We start from the raw sequence: 16,055 nt of genomic DNA, 5'->3' as shown, positions 1-16,055 counted from the left end.
GGAGCATCACGTTACCTGACTTCAAGCTATATTACAAAGCTGTGATCACTAAGACAGCATGGTATAGGGAAAAAAACGGACACATAGACCAGTGGAACAGAATAGAGACTCCAGAAATGGACCTTCAACTCTGTGGTCAACTAATCTTTGACAAAGCAGGAAAAAATACCGAATGGGAAAAAAAACCAGTCCCTTCAATAAGTGGTGCTGGGAAAATGGGACAGCTACATATAGAAGAATGAAACTGGACCATTCTCTCACAGCATACACAAAGATAAACTCAAAATGGATGAAAGCCCTCAGTGTGAAGACAGAAATCCATCAAAATTCTAGAGGTGAACATAGGCAGTAACCTCTTCAATATCGGCCACAGCCTCTTCTTTCAAGACCTGTCTCCAAAGGCAAAGGAAGCAAAAACAGAAATGAAGTATTGGAACTTCATCAGGATAGAAAACTTCTGCACAGCAAAGGAAACAGTCAACAAAACTAAAAGGCAACCCACAGAATGGGAGAAGATATTTGCAAATGACATTACAAATAAAGGGCTGGTATCCAAGATCTATAAAGAACTCAAACTCACCTCAAAAAACAAATAATCCAGTCAAAAAATGGGCAGAAGACATGAACAGACACTTCTCCAAAGAAGACATACAAATGGCTAACAGACACATGAAAAAATGCTCAACATCACTAGCCACCAGAGAAATACAGTTCAAAGCCACAATGAGATAACCACCTTACACCAATCAGAATGCAAAAATTAAAATAGGAAAGAACAGATGGTAAGCATGTGGAGAAATGGGAACTCTCTTACACTGTTGGTGAGAATGCAAGCTGGTACAGCCACTCTGAAAAATGGTATGGAAGTTCCTCAAGATGTTAGAAATAGAGCTACCCTGTGACCCAGCAACTACACTGCTAGGTATTTATCCCAAAGATACAGATGTAGTGAATGAAAAGGGGAACATGCACCCCAATGTCCATAGCAGCAGTACCCACAATAGCCAAACTGTGGAAGGAGCCGAGATGCTCTTCAACAGATGAATGGATAAAGAAGGTGTGGTCCATATATACAGTGGAATATTCCTCAGCCATCAGACAGGATGAATACCCACCATTTGCATCGACATGGATGGAACTGGAGGGGATTTTGCTAACTGAGTAAGTCAAGCAGAGAAAGTCATTTATATGGTTTCACTAATATATAGAACATAAACAGTAGCACGGAGGACCACAGTGGAAGGGAGGGAAAACTGAAGGGGGAGAAATCAGAGAGGGAGATGAACCATGAGAGACTATGGACCCCAGAAACCAAACTAAGGATTTCAAAGGGGCGGGGGTGGGGGACGGGGTAACAGGGTGATGGGTACTAAGGAGGGGCATGTGTCGTGAGGAGCACTGGGTGTTATACACAACTAATGAATCATTGAACACTACATCAAAAACTAATGCTGTACTATACAGTGGCTAACTGAACATAAAAGAAAATAAAACCAACTCATTCAGAAACCCTTTTAAAAAGCTGTGTGGCATTGGCAGTGGGGAGGTCTTACTTAACAGTATTGTGGACAGCAAGATGTCTTAGAGAACATGTGTTATACCACTCTGAGGATGGAAACTCTGGTGTCTCCCCGCCCCACCCATACGTGAGTGCTCCAGTAGACTAGCAGTCCAGGGACTGGCTGTGAGGGTAACATGGATGTGGAACTGGGAATGGTAGGGATTGTTGTCTCTTTTCTATTCATCTTTAGCTAGAAGGTCTGATTAGTAACAAGTGTAACTGAAAAATCCTTTGGCCTTTTTTTTTTTTTAGCTCTGTTTTTCCCAAGACAATATGCTATAAACAAGGCAGCTGAAAAGAAAACAGCGTATTTTTATGCATCTTTGTCTACAGATTATGAGAATTTTTGAATAGGGGACATTTTTGCAGTAATGCTTTTTCTCCCCCCCCCTGCACTGAAATTATTATTTAGCTGGCTTTGGCCTTCAAAGCAATGTGTTGGGTGACAAGGCTTTCCTGCTCTTAAAGCCCATTAGATAACCACTTAGTTCCAGTCTGTTAACGAAAGTAGGCCATCTGAGGTCTTTCTACCCCTGCCATCCCTCCCCCTAAGTTGCTTCAGTGGAACTGAAAGCTCCATGGGGAAATGCAGCCAGAAGTAATAAAAACCCTAGAGCCTAGCAGATTCAGGAATAGCAAGCATGTGTTTAGAGGCCCTTTCCTGGAAGGCTTCATCCCCAGTCACTTGTCTGTCCAAACCTGACAGGGGTGAGACTCACACACACCCGCTGACACACAACCTGGAGTCTTTGAATTCTCGGTCATTTAACAAGAATAAAGTGAGGGCCAGTTCAGGGCCAAGGGCTCTCCAAGGACACCAGAATGAACCAGACTGATGTAGTTCCTGCCTTCAGGGAGCTTACAGTCTGGAAACAATTTTATTTTCACAAATGTGAAGCTGATGTTGAATAGTGACCTTTGGTAGAAAATAAGGATTTTTCCACCAAGAATTTTTTTTGAATTAAGTTTGTCATGGATGAGTTGTGTCTTGGGGCCAATCCTGTCTAATCCCAGCATGATTCATAATACCCTGGTACTTCTTTCCTGCACCTCTCAACAGATTGCTTTGAAGTAATCCACTCCGCAGCTGAAAACATCTGATCAGATGGAAACAGGTTATGCTTTCTTAGACAAAATGTTGACTTTTAAAAACATCAGTTTAATTTGTTAATGAAGTGGCATGTGCTATTTCTTTACTACCTTGGCCTGTCTCTGGGGGCCTTGTGAATTTTATGCAGACTCTTATTTTCTGATGATAGCTCCAGGAGATTCCCACCAATGCCCCATCCTGGTAGGTGGGCTGGGGCAGATGTGTAAGCCAATCCAGCTGTGGTGTGTGAGGCCCCAAGGGTCTGGGGGATGGAACCATTCACTGCCTGTCAGATGGTGGTGGCCTTGGACATCTCAAATGATGTAACCCAGGCTGGGTTGTACTTGGCTTGTGGACCTTCTGGTTAATTTCAAGACCCTAGCTCTGTTATTGTTGCTTTGGGACCGACCCATGGGGAAAAAAATCTGCTTGGGAGGGACCATACCCCTTTTGCTTGCTTTGCTGGATGGACTTTCTTTGGAGAAACATCTGGGACACAGAAAAAAAAAATGTATGTTTTGTTGAAATCTAGAATCTTTGCTTTATTAGGGAACGTCAGAGATACTGAGTCCAGCCCCCCTCTTATAGAGGGGGAGCCTGAGTCCTGAAAGACCTGAGGGTCAGTGGTGTGCAAGGCTAGGCCTGGAATCACGTTTTCTGACTCTCTCTTTAGTGCTTCCTCTACTCTGCTTGATAAGTGGCCATGGCAATTGTCACAGACTTGGAAGAGAGAATGGCTATATCTTCTTTTTTTTTTTTTTAAGATTTTATTTATTTATTTGACAGACAGAGATCACAAGTAGGCAGAGAGGCAGGCAGAGAGAGAAGGGGGAAGCAGGCTCCCCGTGGAGCAGAGAGCCCGATGCGGGGCTCGATCCCAGGACTCTGGGATCATGACCTGAGCGGAAGGCAGAGGCTTTAACCCACTGAGCCACCCAGGTGCCCCAAGAGAATGGCTATATCTTCTTAAGCAGTTTTCACCCCACCCCTCATCAGGCAAGTGTTTGCTTTATTTGGTATCTAAAGGAGAAACATTCCACTACACTCAGTATAATAAGACTATGAGGAGAAAATCAGCTCTTACTGAGCGCTAATGTCATGGTTGTGTTCGGGTGGGTGGGTGGGGGTGATTCTCACAGATTAGGCACTTAGAAAGGGCAGACTGCCTCCTGGAATCATCTAGAAGCTTGAAGCCTCCCCCCCCCCGCCCCCACAGCAAACACTCCTACCAAACTGCCACTGAGCAAGAATTTAAATATAAACTGTCCTGATGAGATTTCCAAGATTTCTGGACCTGAGGGGTTTGGATGAAGGTCAGAGAAGTCTCTGAACTGAATCATGGACCCTTTTTAAGGACATGCCTTATCCCAAGCTGTTATAAAGCCTGCATGATTTTCATGGAATGTAGTGTGGGCTTGTGTGCACTATTTATATGAGTAATTTACTTTAAAAGTAACCTATAAGCTCAGAATTTTTTTAAAAAGATTATTTATTTGTTTATTTGACAGAGAGAGACAGCAAGAGAGGGAACATAAGCAGGGGAAGTGGGAGAGGGAGAAGCAGGCTTCCACTGAGCAGGGAGCCCCACGCCAGCCTGGATCCCAGGACCCTGGGGGTCATGACCTGAGCTGAATACAGATGCTTAATGACTGAGCCACCCAGGCACCCCTAACCTCAGGATTTTTAATAAATATGAACTGTTCCCAACCAGGGACAGAAACAAACAAACAAAACCCAATGCAATCCACCATTGGTTGAAGCCCTATTTAGGAAATTCACATTTGAAACTATGTAACTATTGGCACTGTGTACTTTTGGGGATGATATTATCTGATGACAATTTATCATTGTCAGTGAGATACAGGACTGTGTATTTTTTTTTTCAAACTCTGTTGTGATATGGAAACAATTATCTTATCAAGTCCAGAAAAACTTTAGTTCTGTCAAACAATAAAAGAAAACTCACAATGAAAAATTTGGAAAGTGACGTGAAAGAGTGCGACTAATCTCCAGGCTTTGATGACTTCATGGATGTGGTTACCTGTGAGTCCTTCTCAACCTGGCATGGCAGTTCCTCTCCCCCTTGCCTTCCAGATGTGCTCTATGGAAACCGAGGGAGGGGTGGGTGCTCAGGCAGGGGCCATTCCTCCTGGCTCCTGCTAGTGGGTTTCTGTTAATTACACAAATCAGGAACAGATGTGCTGAGACTGAGCACCTCATATTTATTCCACAGTGTGTTTTCTTTAAATGACAAATGTTTTTTAAGGCCAAAAGGAAATATCACTATATAATTTTTTTGCTACAACACTCAGCAAAAGGGGTGGTGTATGTGTCTCCAAAGAGGTAGTCCATCCTGTCATTTGAACAAGGAGCTAAGCCAACAGTCTCGGAGTAGAAAGCCCTTTGTAATTGTTTGAGTCTTAAGATCTATTTAAACGTGGCATTCTATAAATCATAGATTGTGTGTTCCTCAAGCTGTTGGATTATAATTTGTAACTGGAGTATTTTTACTCTATCTAAAATGGTTGATAAGGTTGATAAATTACTCCCACAGAGAAGTGAGCGAGGAGGAGCTTTCCTTAAATGGTAAAACAGTAAAGTTGGAAAAATGGGGAACTCTTCCTTTTTTTCTCATCTGTGAAGAGACACTTATACAGTTCCAAACAGACTAGTGGTATGTTGCAGGAACATGGCTTTTCTCTCTGATTCAGAATATTGGAGATGGGAAAAGAAAATTTGGAAGTGGGGGGGCAGGTATGGCTGCTCCTAGGAGTACAAGGGCTGTAGACAAATACTTTTTTGCAGAGCTTTTGTTTATATACACCATTTGAGTTACAAAGTCAGAGTGCTGCCACCATTTGACTGGTCTGGTCTAGTCTCAAGCCAGAATGCTTTCTACAACAGAGGCTCCAGAGGGATCATTTTCCCATCTAGTCTCTTTGGGGCATCTGGTCAACCAACATGTAGGTGCATGTGTGTTTGAGATGGAGGTGGTGGAGGTAGGTGGTAGACGGCTTGAGTATACCAGGAAGGGGATAAACCAGGACAGGTTCCTTGTGGGTCATCATCTGGACTAGTGTGTCCCTCCCAGCTGGTCCTGGTCACCAGAGGGGACCTTAAAAAAGTCAATTATCATATGGTTTCACTTATTTGTGGAGCATAACAAATAGCATGGAGGACAAGGGGAAATGGAGAGGAGAAGGGAGTTGAGGGAAATTGGAAGGGGAGGTGAACCATGAGAGGCTATGGACTCTGAAAAACAATCTGAGGGTTTTGAAGGGGCGGGGGGTGGGAGGTTGGGGGATCCAGGTGGTGGGTATTGTAGAGGGCACGGATTGCATCGAGCACTGGGTGTGGTGCAAAAATAATGAATACTGTTACACTGAAAAATAAAAAAATTAAAAACAAAAACAAAAACACCTTCTGAGGGTATATAAAGGCCTTAAGGAGAAGTGGGATAACTATTTGAGTAGTTAGAAACCTCTTACAAGGGGAGGAAGAAGTCTGTTGTAGAAGAAATATTGCCTGTAACTTTAATTTTTGTGGAAGCCCCCAAACCTCTAAACTACATTAAACCAATGCACATGACCCAGGAATGTGGTTTTTTTTTTTTTATTCTTAAGGTGAGTGACTCAGGTTAACACATTTTGGTACAGTGTGAGGCAAAACTAGAGCTAAGGAGTGATTAAGTTTATAAGAGGAAGATGCTTAACTAAATCAAGATATTCAGTTTTCTTTAAATCTTGTTCTCTAGTTTTGTACTTATTTCATTAACATAGTATCTTATTATAAAAATAAATAGTTATAGCAATAAAGAATTGTATTTTCCATAAAAATTATCATTAGTGGATAAATACACCTTTTTCTTTATCCATTAAACCTACCACTTGAAGCTTGGATCCTTGCATGCTCCGTCCTCCCAACTTCCCTCCTTGTTCACTGCCTCTTCCTCCCTCTCTCCCTCCTTCCCTGCCTTCTGTACATAATAAAGGTGTTCACTAACTGAGCACTGTTTGTCAGATGCTGCTGTACTGGCATTTATTCATTTCATTGAACACTAAAGGCCTCCCTCAAATCCCCACTTTATAACCTAGAACCCAAGACTCAGAGAGATAGAGTATCTTACACAGTTCTGTCTTCTGACTCCAGTGCCCTTATGCTTAGGACCCCAGCATCCTTGTGTGGAATGCTTGCTATGTGTCAGGCACTGAGGTAGATCCTTGGGCTCCAATAGATGGATAATCCTATAACATGCTCCCTAGGGGCTCCCATCCTAATGGGATGGGGCTAGAAACCAGCACATAAATAATTGCAAGCTGATAATTATGAAGCGGTGAGGTGTGAACGTCATGGGACCACCAAGGAGTGGCCTAGAACCCAAGCCTAGAGGGTAGGAGTGGGCAGGGCTCAGAAAGTCTTCCTAGAAGCTCTGTCCCTGGGCTGACCCTTCAAGGATCAATCATAGTGAAGCAGATAAGAAATAAGAAGATTGGCCTCCTGGCAGGGAAGACATCAGGAGGAGTCACAGAGGTAAAAATGGCATGGGCAGAAACAGAAACTACCGTGCATGGTTATTGCGATGCCATTTGGAGATTAATTTGATGTGGGGTGCTGGAGAGAGGGAGAAATATCAGATTTCTGGCTTGGGTTCTATGGTAAGTGTAGCAGTCAGAAACTGATATAGGGAACATAGGAAAAGGGCCTGGTTAAAGGAGCATGAGAAGGAGTTCGGATCTGGACATACTGAATTTGAGGAATGGTGGCACATCCTGAAAGCAACATCTTGTAGCAAGTTAAATTTGTAACAGTTACAAAGAGTTGTGTAAAATAATTAAATATTTATAGAGCACCTACTATTGGCTGACACTGCTCTAGGCACTGGAGTTACAGATATGAGTAAGTCTCTGTTTCATGGAGATTATATCCTAGTGGGATAAAGGCAGATAATAAAGAAGTAAATCAGTAAGATAATTTCAGAATTGTTATTAAGAAAGAATGGGCCTCAAAAAAGGCTCCTTGAGGAGGTAACATGGGAGCTGTGAGCTGAGTGTTCAGAGGAAACTTTCATATGGTTAAAATACTCCAGGTGAAGGGCATAGCAAGTGCAAATCTCCTGAGGTAGGAATGAGCCTGGACCTAGAGAAAGATAATCAGTGAAGTAAAGGGAGGAAGGGAGGACAGTGAGTAAAGCTGAAAAGGTGGGCAGGTGTGGGATCAGGAAATGCTGTAGGCTGTGGTAGAGTGTGGATTTCATCCCTGTCCATTGGAGGCTTTGGGCCTGGGTCAGTGTTAATGGTATCATTTTAAATCAAATGTCCAGCATACAAATTGTATATATTGTATACTCTCAACTATATAAAGTGATGTGAGAAAACAGCCTTTAAGGAAACTTGCCAAGTGATATCACTGATTGAGAGAGGCAGTTTCAGGTTGCTGGAGGTGGGTATAAGGGATGGGGTGGCTGGGTGATGGACACTGGGGAGGGTATGTGCTATAATGAGTGCTGTGAATTGTGTAAGACTGAGGAATCACAGACCTGTAACCCTGGAATAAATAATACCTCATATGTTAATAATTTAAAAAGATGCGGTTTCATGCAGTGGTCAGTGTTATGAATGCTGATGTCAGGGTACCAGGCTGGAATGTGGTCCTGATACTTGCTTAGCCAGCGCTTCTCAAACTTTTATGAACTTAGGACCCTATCTACCAGTATTTTTCATATAAAAAATTAAAATGGAGAAAACACTGAAATATTTCCTTCATTAATTCTTTAGAAAATAATGAACCCATGACATATTTACCTAAACGGCATTTTTTAATGAAAAGAAAATTGTATTTTCCAAAATGAAAACTAAGTGAGAAGAGTAACATTTTTAAAAAAGATTTTATTTATTTATTTAGGAGAGAGAGAGAATGAGCAGTGGAGAGGGGCACAGGGAGAGAGATTGAGGCAGACCCTTCAGTGAGCAGAATGCCTGATGTTGCTCTATCCCAGGATCCGGAGATTATGACCTGGGCTGTAGATGCTTAACTGCCTGAGCCACCCAGGCACCCCCAAGGGTGGCACTTTTTTATACTTAATCTCTTACTATTTGGCACAGTAGGAGACAGCTGGGTTCTGATATCTGCTTCTCTATCCAGCTGGTTATGACATCACAAGTCATAGACACTCATGGGAGAACGAGAGTAGAAAGGGAATATAAATAACTGTTTAGTATCATTGTGAAAATAGTCTTGATGTGCAGATCCCCTGAGAGTTCCTCAGGCCACACTTCAAAAATCTTTGTGTTACAGGTATGACATTGGACAATCTCCTAACAGGTCAGATGGGCATCAGTTTCCCCATCTTTATATTGAGGGCTGCTAGTAGTACCAACCCCAGAAGGCTCTGAGGGCTTAAGGAGTCAGTATATGTTAAGCCATTAAAATGGTGCCTGGTACATAGTAGGTGCTCAGTAAGGGTCAGCTAGTGTTCTTTTTGTTATTGTGATTCTGAGTGGCAGTAAAAACTCTTCAAAGGAATTGCAAAAATTCGTTTAAACTTTATTTTCACTGACTTTTCCCTCCCTGTCCTCTCTTGTTCCAGTTGTGAAATGAGGTTTCAGATCTGAGCAACTTGCAGATGCTGCTGCCAAAGAGCTGTGGGTTTTAATGCTGATTTGTTTGTGATGATGATGGCACTTCATGCCAGATCATTAGCCCCTCATGTCATAGTTTCCCAGATTCTTTCTTTCTTCCTTATCCCTGAAATCATCTCTTCTCCATGAGTGGCCCCTGATGGTGGAGGAGATGGAAGGAGAAGTGATTTGATAGCTTCAGGTTTTGCTTGGGGCTACAAGACTTCAGTTGGATGGCTTCTCCCCTAGAAAATTTTCCAAACTGTAATTGTGACATGAATTGGTATATTGGAGGAATGAAAGTCAGATGCCATCATCAAATTCTTGAACATTTGTGTCAGCTTTTTTTTTTTTTCTTTTTCTTTTTGGATAGGGGCAAGTGAAATTGTTGATCTTGGCTTCATAGCGGAATTACCTGAAAAAAAAAAAATTAAACTATCAATACCTTGATCATCCCAATCCCAAAAGATACTAACTGGCCTGGGGTGTGATATGGGCTCAGGATTTTAAAAATCCTTCCAGTGTTCTAAGTCTCACCAGGCAATGACTAAAACAGAAGGCCACATATTTCCCTTTTTTTTTTTATTATAAAATATAATGAATCTACAGAGTACAAAATACATAAATGTCAGCTTAACAAATTGTTATAAAATGAGTACCTATGTAGCCATAATTGACTGCAAGAAACAGATAATTGCCAGACCCCCAAAGCTCTTCTTACGTTTTCTCAGTCATGCTCTTTTTCCAATGGTGTAGAGGTAACCATCACCCTGAAATTTTACAATCACTCTGTGGCTTTGCTTTATAATTTTTCCATATAAGCTTGAATCCCTAAACAACACAGATCAGACTGACACATTTTAAAATTTTACTAATATGGAATCTTCCTTGTCTGGCTTTTTTTGCTCAACCTTATGTATTTTTTTAAATTCATGTGTGGTTTTATAGTTCCTTGCTTTTCATTATTCTGTTGTATTCTATTATATCAATATACTACAGTGTCTTTCTCCATTCCACTCCTGATGGATGTTTTTGGTTGTTTCTGGTTTGGGACTCTTACAACCAGAGCTGCTGTGAGCATTTTCTTATGTCTCTTGGTGCACGAAGGCGGATGTTCTGAACATACATTGAGATATGGAACTGTTGCTTGTCCAGAGAAAAGAGAGTCCAAGCTGCAGTTTTGGTGGACTCTTGGGGTAGACAGGAGTTGGTGTCTGGGACCCTGTTATATTCATATTCTGGGTTGGGAGCCTGGAAGTTTGTACTGCTCTGAGCCACAGGCCTTGGGACTGTTGATGGTCTATAGGAGGCAAAAGAGAAGGCTGTAATCATTTGCTTTTGGTCATTTCCCAGGACTAGAGGGACAAGTTTCAACACCCATCAAGGGTAGAGATCCTGATGGAACATTCCACTCTGGGCTGAGACCCAAGGGAAGCCTCTTGGCAATAGGGAGGACTATGCTATGGCAGGACAGCTGGCTGGCCCCCAAATCGTCAGGCCTTCATTCCATTCTCAGCAGCTGGTAGAAGGAAGTAAACAGTTTCTGGAGAAAGATAACATTATCCTAGGCCTTGAAGTAGTTCTTAAGTTCCAGTTCTCTCCCTAATCTTAACAGGCAAATTTCCACTGGATTGTTAGTTCATTGATGCTTTAAAAAAAAAAAAAACAATTTTTTTATTAACATATATTATTAGCCCCAGGGGCACTGGTCTGTGAATCACCAGGTTTACACACTTCACAACACTCACCATAGCACATACCCTCCCCAATGTCCATAACCCCACCACCCTCGCCCTACCCCCACCCCGGCAACCCTCCGTTCAGTTTGTTTTGTGACATTAAGAGTCTCTTATGGTTTGTCTCCCTCCCGATCCCATCTTGTTTCATTTATTCTTTTCCTACCCCCCAAACCCTCCACATTGCATCTCCACTTCCTCATATCAGGGAGATCATATGACAGTTGTCTTTCTCCTATTGACTTATTTCACTAAGCATAATACCCTCTAGTTCCATCCATGTCATCATAAATGGCAAGATTTCATTTCTTTTGATGACTGCATAGTATTCCATTGTATATATATATACATCACATCTTCTTTAACCATTCATCTGTTGATGGACATCTAGGTTCTTCCCATAGTTTGGCTATTGTGGACATTGCTTCTATAAACATTCGGGTGCATGTGCCCCTTCGGATCACTACGTTTGTATCTTTAGGGTAAATACCCAGTAGTGCAATTGCTGGATCGTAGGGTAGCTCTATTTTCAACTTTTTGAGGAACCTCCATGCTGTTTTCCATAGTGGTTACACCAGCTTGCATTCCCACCAACAATGTAGGAGGGTTCCCCTTTCTCCACATCCTCTCCAACTGTCATTTCCTGACTTGTTAATTTTAGCCATTCTGACTGGTGTGAGGTGGTATCTCATTGTGGTTTTGATTGTATTTCCCTGATGCCGAGCGATAGATGGCCAACAGACACATGAAAGAGCACTTTTTCATGTGTCTGTTGGCCATCTGGATGTCGTCTTTGCAGAAATGTGTGTTCATGTCCTCTGCCCATTTCTTGATTGGATTACTAGTTCTTTGGGTGTTGAGTTTGATAAGTTCTTTATAGATTTTGGATACTAGCCCTTAATCTGATATGTCATTTGCAAATATCTTCTCCCATTCTGTCAGTTGTCTTTTGGTTTTGCTAACTGTTTCCTTTAAGGTGCAAAATCTTTTGATCTTGATGAATTCCCAATAGTTCATTTTTGCCCTTGCTTCCTTGCCTTTGGCGATGTTCCTAGGAAGAAGTTGCTGTGGCTGAGGTCGAAGAAGTTGCTGCCTGTGTTCTCCTCAAGGATTTTGATGGATTCCTTTCTCACATTGAGATCCTTCATCCATTTTGAGTTTATTTTTGTGTGTGGTGTAAGGAAATGGTCCAGTTTAATTTTTCTGCATGTGGCTGTCCAATTTTCCCAACACCATTTGTTGAAGAGACTGTCTTTTTTCCATTGGACGTTCTTTCCTGCTTTGTTGAAGATTAGTTGATCATAGAGTTGAGGGTCTATTTCTGGGCTCTCTATTCTGTTCCATTGATCTATGTGTCTGTTTTCGTGCCAGTGCCATACTGTCTTAATGATGACAGCTTTATAATAGAGCTTGAAGTCCGGAATTGTGATGCCACCCACTTTGGCTTTCTTTTTCAACATTCCTCTGGCTATTCGAGGTCTTTTCTGGTTCCATATAAATTTTAGGATTATTTGTTCCATTTCTTTGAAAAAAAATAGATGGGATTTTGATAGGAATTGCAATAAATGTGTAGATTGCTTTAGGTAGCATAGACATTTTCATAATATTTGTTCTTCCATACCATGAGCATGGAACATTTTTCCATTTCTTTGTGTCTTCCTCAATTTCTTTCATGAGTACTTTATAGTTTTCTGAGTACAGATTTTTTGCCTCTTCGGTTAGGTTTATTCCTAGGTATCTTATGGTTTTGGGTGCAATTGTAAATGGGATTGACTCTTTAATTTCTCTTTCTTCTGTCTTGGTGGTGTAAAGAAATGCAACTGATTTCTGTGCATTGATTTTATATGACACTTTACTGAATTCCTGTACAAGTTCTAGCAAATTTGGAGTGGAGTTTTTTGGGTTTTCCACATATAGTATCATATCATTTGCAAAGAGTGATAGTTTGAATTCTTCTTTGCTGATTTGGATGCCTTTAATTTCTTTTTGTTGTCTGATTGCTGAGGCTAGGATTTCTAGTACTATGTTGAATAGCAGTGGTGATAATGGACATCCCTGCCGTGTTCCTGACTTTAGTGGAAAAGCTCTCAGTTTTTCCCCATTAAGAATAATATTCGCGGTGGGTTTTTCATAGATGGCTTTGGTCATATTGAGGTATGTACCCTCTATCCCTACACTTTGAAGAGTTTTGATCAGGAAAGGATGTTGTACTTTGTGAAATGCTTTTTGAGCATCTTTTGAGAGTAGTTCACTGATGCTTTGATGAAGATGTGTTCCTTAACTTTTTTTCTTCAGTGGGCAGTTGGTATGAATCAATTGGCACATGCCCCATCCTATATGAATACCATAAATGCAGGCTTGTTTCATATACCTCTGCTAAAATACTCTGGGGGTTCCCAAGGAATGATGACAGACTCTCCTAGTCTCTCTTCATGGTTGCCTGACATTCTAGGACACTACTCTGCCCTTCTGCAGGTTCTCTCTCGCCATGTTAAGTCTGTGATTCTTCAGGTGGATGTGGCTGTTTTCTATTACTTTGCACCAATCATAAACATAGGCTGTGGTGTGCTAGAGCTGGCCCATATTGGTTCATAAGAGCAGACTGTTTGATTTTGAGAAATATTATGGAGCTAGTATTTAAACACAACCATTATTAAAAATTGAATTATATCAACTTACAATTTAAATAAATTACATTAGAAACTGAGTTTATAAATACTCAAAACATATCACTTCCTAATTATTTTACCATGTTTTACTCTTTATGCACTTGAGATTATTTGATCTATTAAATATATATGGTAGAAGCACTCTGTAATGGTGTACTGTGGCACATCTCAACTCCACATTTAGTGATATCACTGCATAAACAGCCTTGGGAGAAATATTTACACCATGGAAATTGGCAAATGCTACATACAGGGGCTTTTTTAAAAAATCCAGTTGTTGAATACCTAACATATCACTGGATGTAGGATGCCTTTTCAAACCCTTACAGCAGAGTTCAAATGGACTCCAAGAATACAGTTTAATAGGACTCAAAGAATTATAAAAGGGAATTATCAATTAGAGAACTTTAAAACTGATTATTAGAAGTGGTTATTTTTAGTCGTAAGCCCACTCCTCTTGACAGTATGGTCCCTAATGATACTGCCTTGTCTAAATCCTAGCTCGGCTATTTATTGGTGGTAGAATTAAACTTTTCTGCTTTGCTTTGAACTACCCTCAAAGAGAATGATGTTGAGCAGATCTTTCTTATGCGGATTCCAGACCTCAATTCTGAGACACACAAAAGAGAAAACAATTTCCCTCTCTCATCTACCCCATTCCAGAGCTGGAATAGTCCTGGAGCACGGGCTGTACGCTGGCGCCCCTGTTTCCAAAGTGCTGTTGCGGCCTCTCACAGGCCGGACACACCAGCTGCGTGTGCACTGCAGTGCCCTCAGCCATCCCGTCGTGGGGGACCTGACCTACGGGCAGGCGTTGGACCAAGAAGACCAGCCCTTCCGCATGATGCTGCACGCCTTTTATCTGCGTATCCCCACGCACACGGAGCGCGTGGAGGCCTGCACACCAGACCCCTTCGTGCCGGCCCTCGACGCCTGCTGGAGCCCCCACACCCTGGTGCAGTCCCTGGACCAGCTCGTCCAGGTCCTGAGGACTGCTCCCGACCCTGGTCCCACAGAAGGGAGCCCTGCGCCCTGCAGCACTCCCACGCCCCCCAGCAAGCCCCCTGAGACAGAGGCACAGCGGGCCTCCTGCCTGCAGTGGTTGTCGGAGTGGACTCTGGAGCCTGACAACTGAGAGCAGCAGGCTGGGCGGGAGTGGCAGGCTGGGCCCACGAGGGGGATGGGGGCTGCCAGGGAGAGCCCTGGGCCCATCCTGGGTAGGGGCTGTCCCCGGGTGCGGCCGCTGTGGGTGGAGCCTGAGGCCCCCACTGCAGCAACCAGACCCGGAGAGACCGGCAGGGCCAGCAGGGGGCGCCAGGCCGCCGGGAGTTCGGAGGTGGGCCCTCCCCGAGCACCTGCCCTCCCCCGGGAGGGGAAACCAAGGCCTGCCTTCCCGGCTCCCAAGCTTTGCTCCTCTGGGTTTGTTTTATGGATCTGCCCAGGGTCGCTGTCTCAGAGACAGAGCACAAGGTCGGGGCTCGCCTCCTCCTGGCCCCCGGGCCTCTGAGCACCCTGCTCCGCAGCGCGCTCCTCAGACCTCCTGTGTCGGTCGGCCGCTCCCGGCTGGGTCCTCCCTACCTGCGGCCCCGATTCACCCGCCCAGCCAGTGCTGCCTCGTGCCTTTGCTCTTACCAGACTCTGCTTGTGGGCCCCCTCCTCCCCATCCACACGGCACCTGGGGGAGGGTCTGAGCTGCGCCCCTCTGTCCTCTCCCAGGCCCTCAGGCTTCAGCTGGGAGCACGGGTGGCCAGCACCCATCTTCAGCTGGGAGCACGGGTGGCCAGCTCCTTTTCCCTTTTCTGTTCTCATTTTTTTCCCTGCCCTAAGATTGAACTCCCCCCAAGATGATTGACAGCAGGAATGTCCTTACTTCCTTACTTCTTGCCATAGGGCTAACTTTGCTCAGAATATAATAATCAGTGTATTTCACAGTGCCTGGTCTATTTAATGTTGAAAAAAGCCACCTGTGAAACTTCAACAGAACAGTCCAGGTTGAGATTTGGCATTAGAAAACTGGCCTTCGTTTCCCTTTTCCTTGAACAAATATACACCTGTTTTAAGAATAAACAATGAAGTGAAGACAGGGTAATCCAAATCAAGATTTAGCAATAAAGACACCAAAATACTTTCTCTTTGATATAACCTACATGCACAGGACATAATTTAATGGATTACCTTAATTATATAAATATATGGAATCCACCTTTAGCTTCTGTTTGGAACATTTGCATTTAAGATTCCTTATTTCTTTCAGAACTTTTCTAAGAATAATATGTCCTTCAGAATATATTCAGAATTCAGCACACCTGCCCACTGGTCACTTGACCCAGCCACCCCTCTCTTCCATCTGGCTACTGTGTTAGCCTCCTAATTGGTTTCTCA

The 16,055-nt window shown here is 43.0% G+C and overlaps 2 protein-coding genes across 12 annotated transcripts in view; both read left to right on the top strand.

Moving 5' to 3' along the window:
- The window catches only part of ATP8B4 (ATPase phospholipid transporting 8B4 (putative)), a 290,737-nt gene that overhangs the window by 254,899 nt on the left and 19,783 nt on the right, over window positions 1-16,055 (top strand). The gene's annotated exons all lie outside the window — the stretch shown is intronic.
- Window positions 7,001-15,356, top strand: LOC125103756 (RNA pseudouridylate synthase domain-containing protein 1-like). Its single transcript, XM_047735588.1, has 2 exons — window positions 7,001-7,041; window positions 14,337-15,356. Exons 1-2 carry the CDS (start codon window positions 7,001-7,003, stop codon window positions 14,806-14,808), a joined length of 513 nt encoding a protein of 170 aa, XP_047591544.1. The 3' UTR covers window positions 14,809-15,356.

This window comes from Lutra lutra, chromosome 7 (genome assembly GCF_902655055.1).
Source record: "Lutra lutra chromosome 7, mLutLut1.2, whole genome shotgun sequence".
NCBI classification, from domain to species: domain Eukaryota; kingdom Metazoa; phylum Chordata; class Mammalia; order Carnivora; family Mustelidae; genus Lutra; species Lutra lutra.
This window is presented reverse-complemented; position numbering and strand designations above follow the sequence as displayed.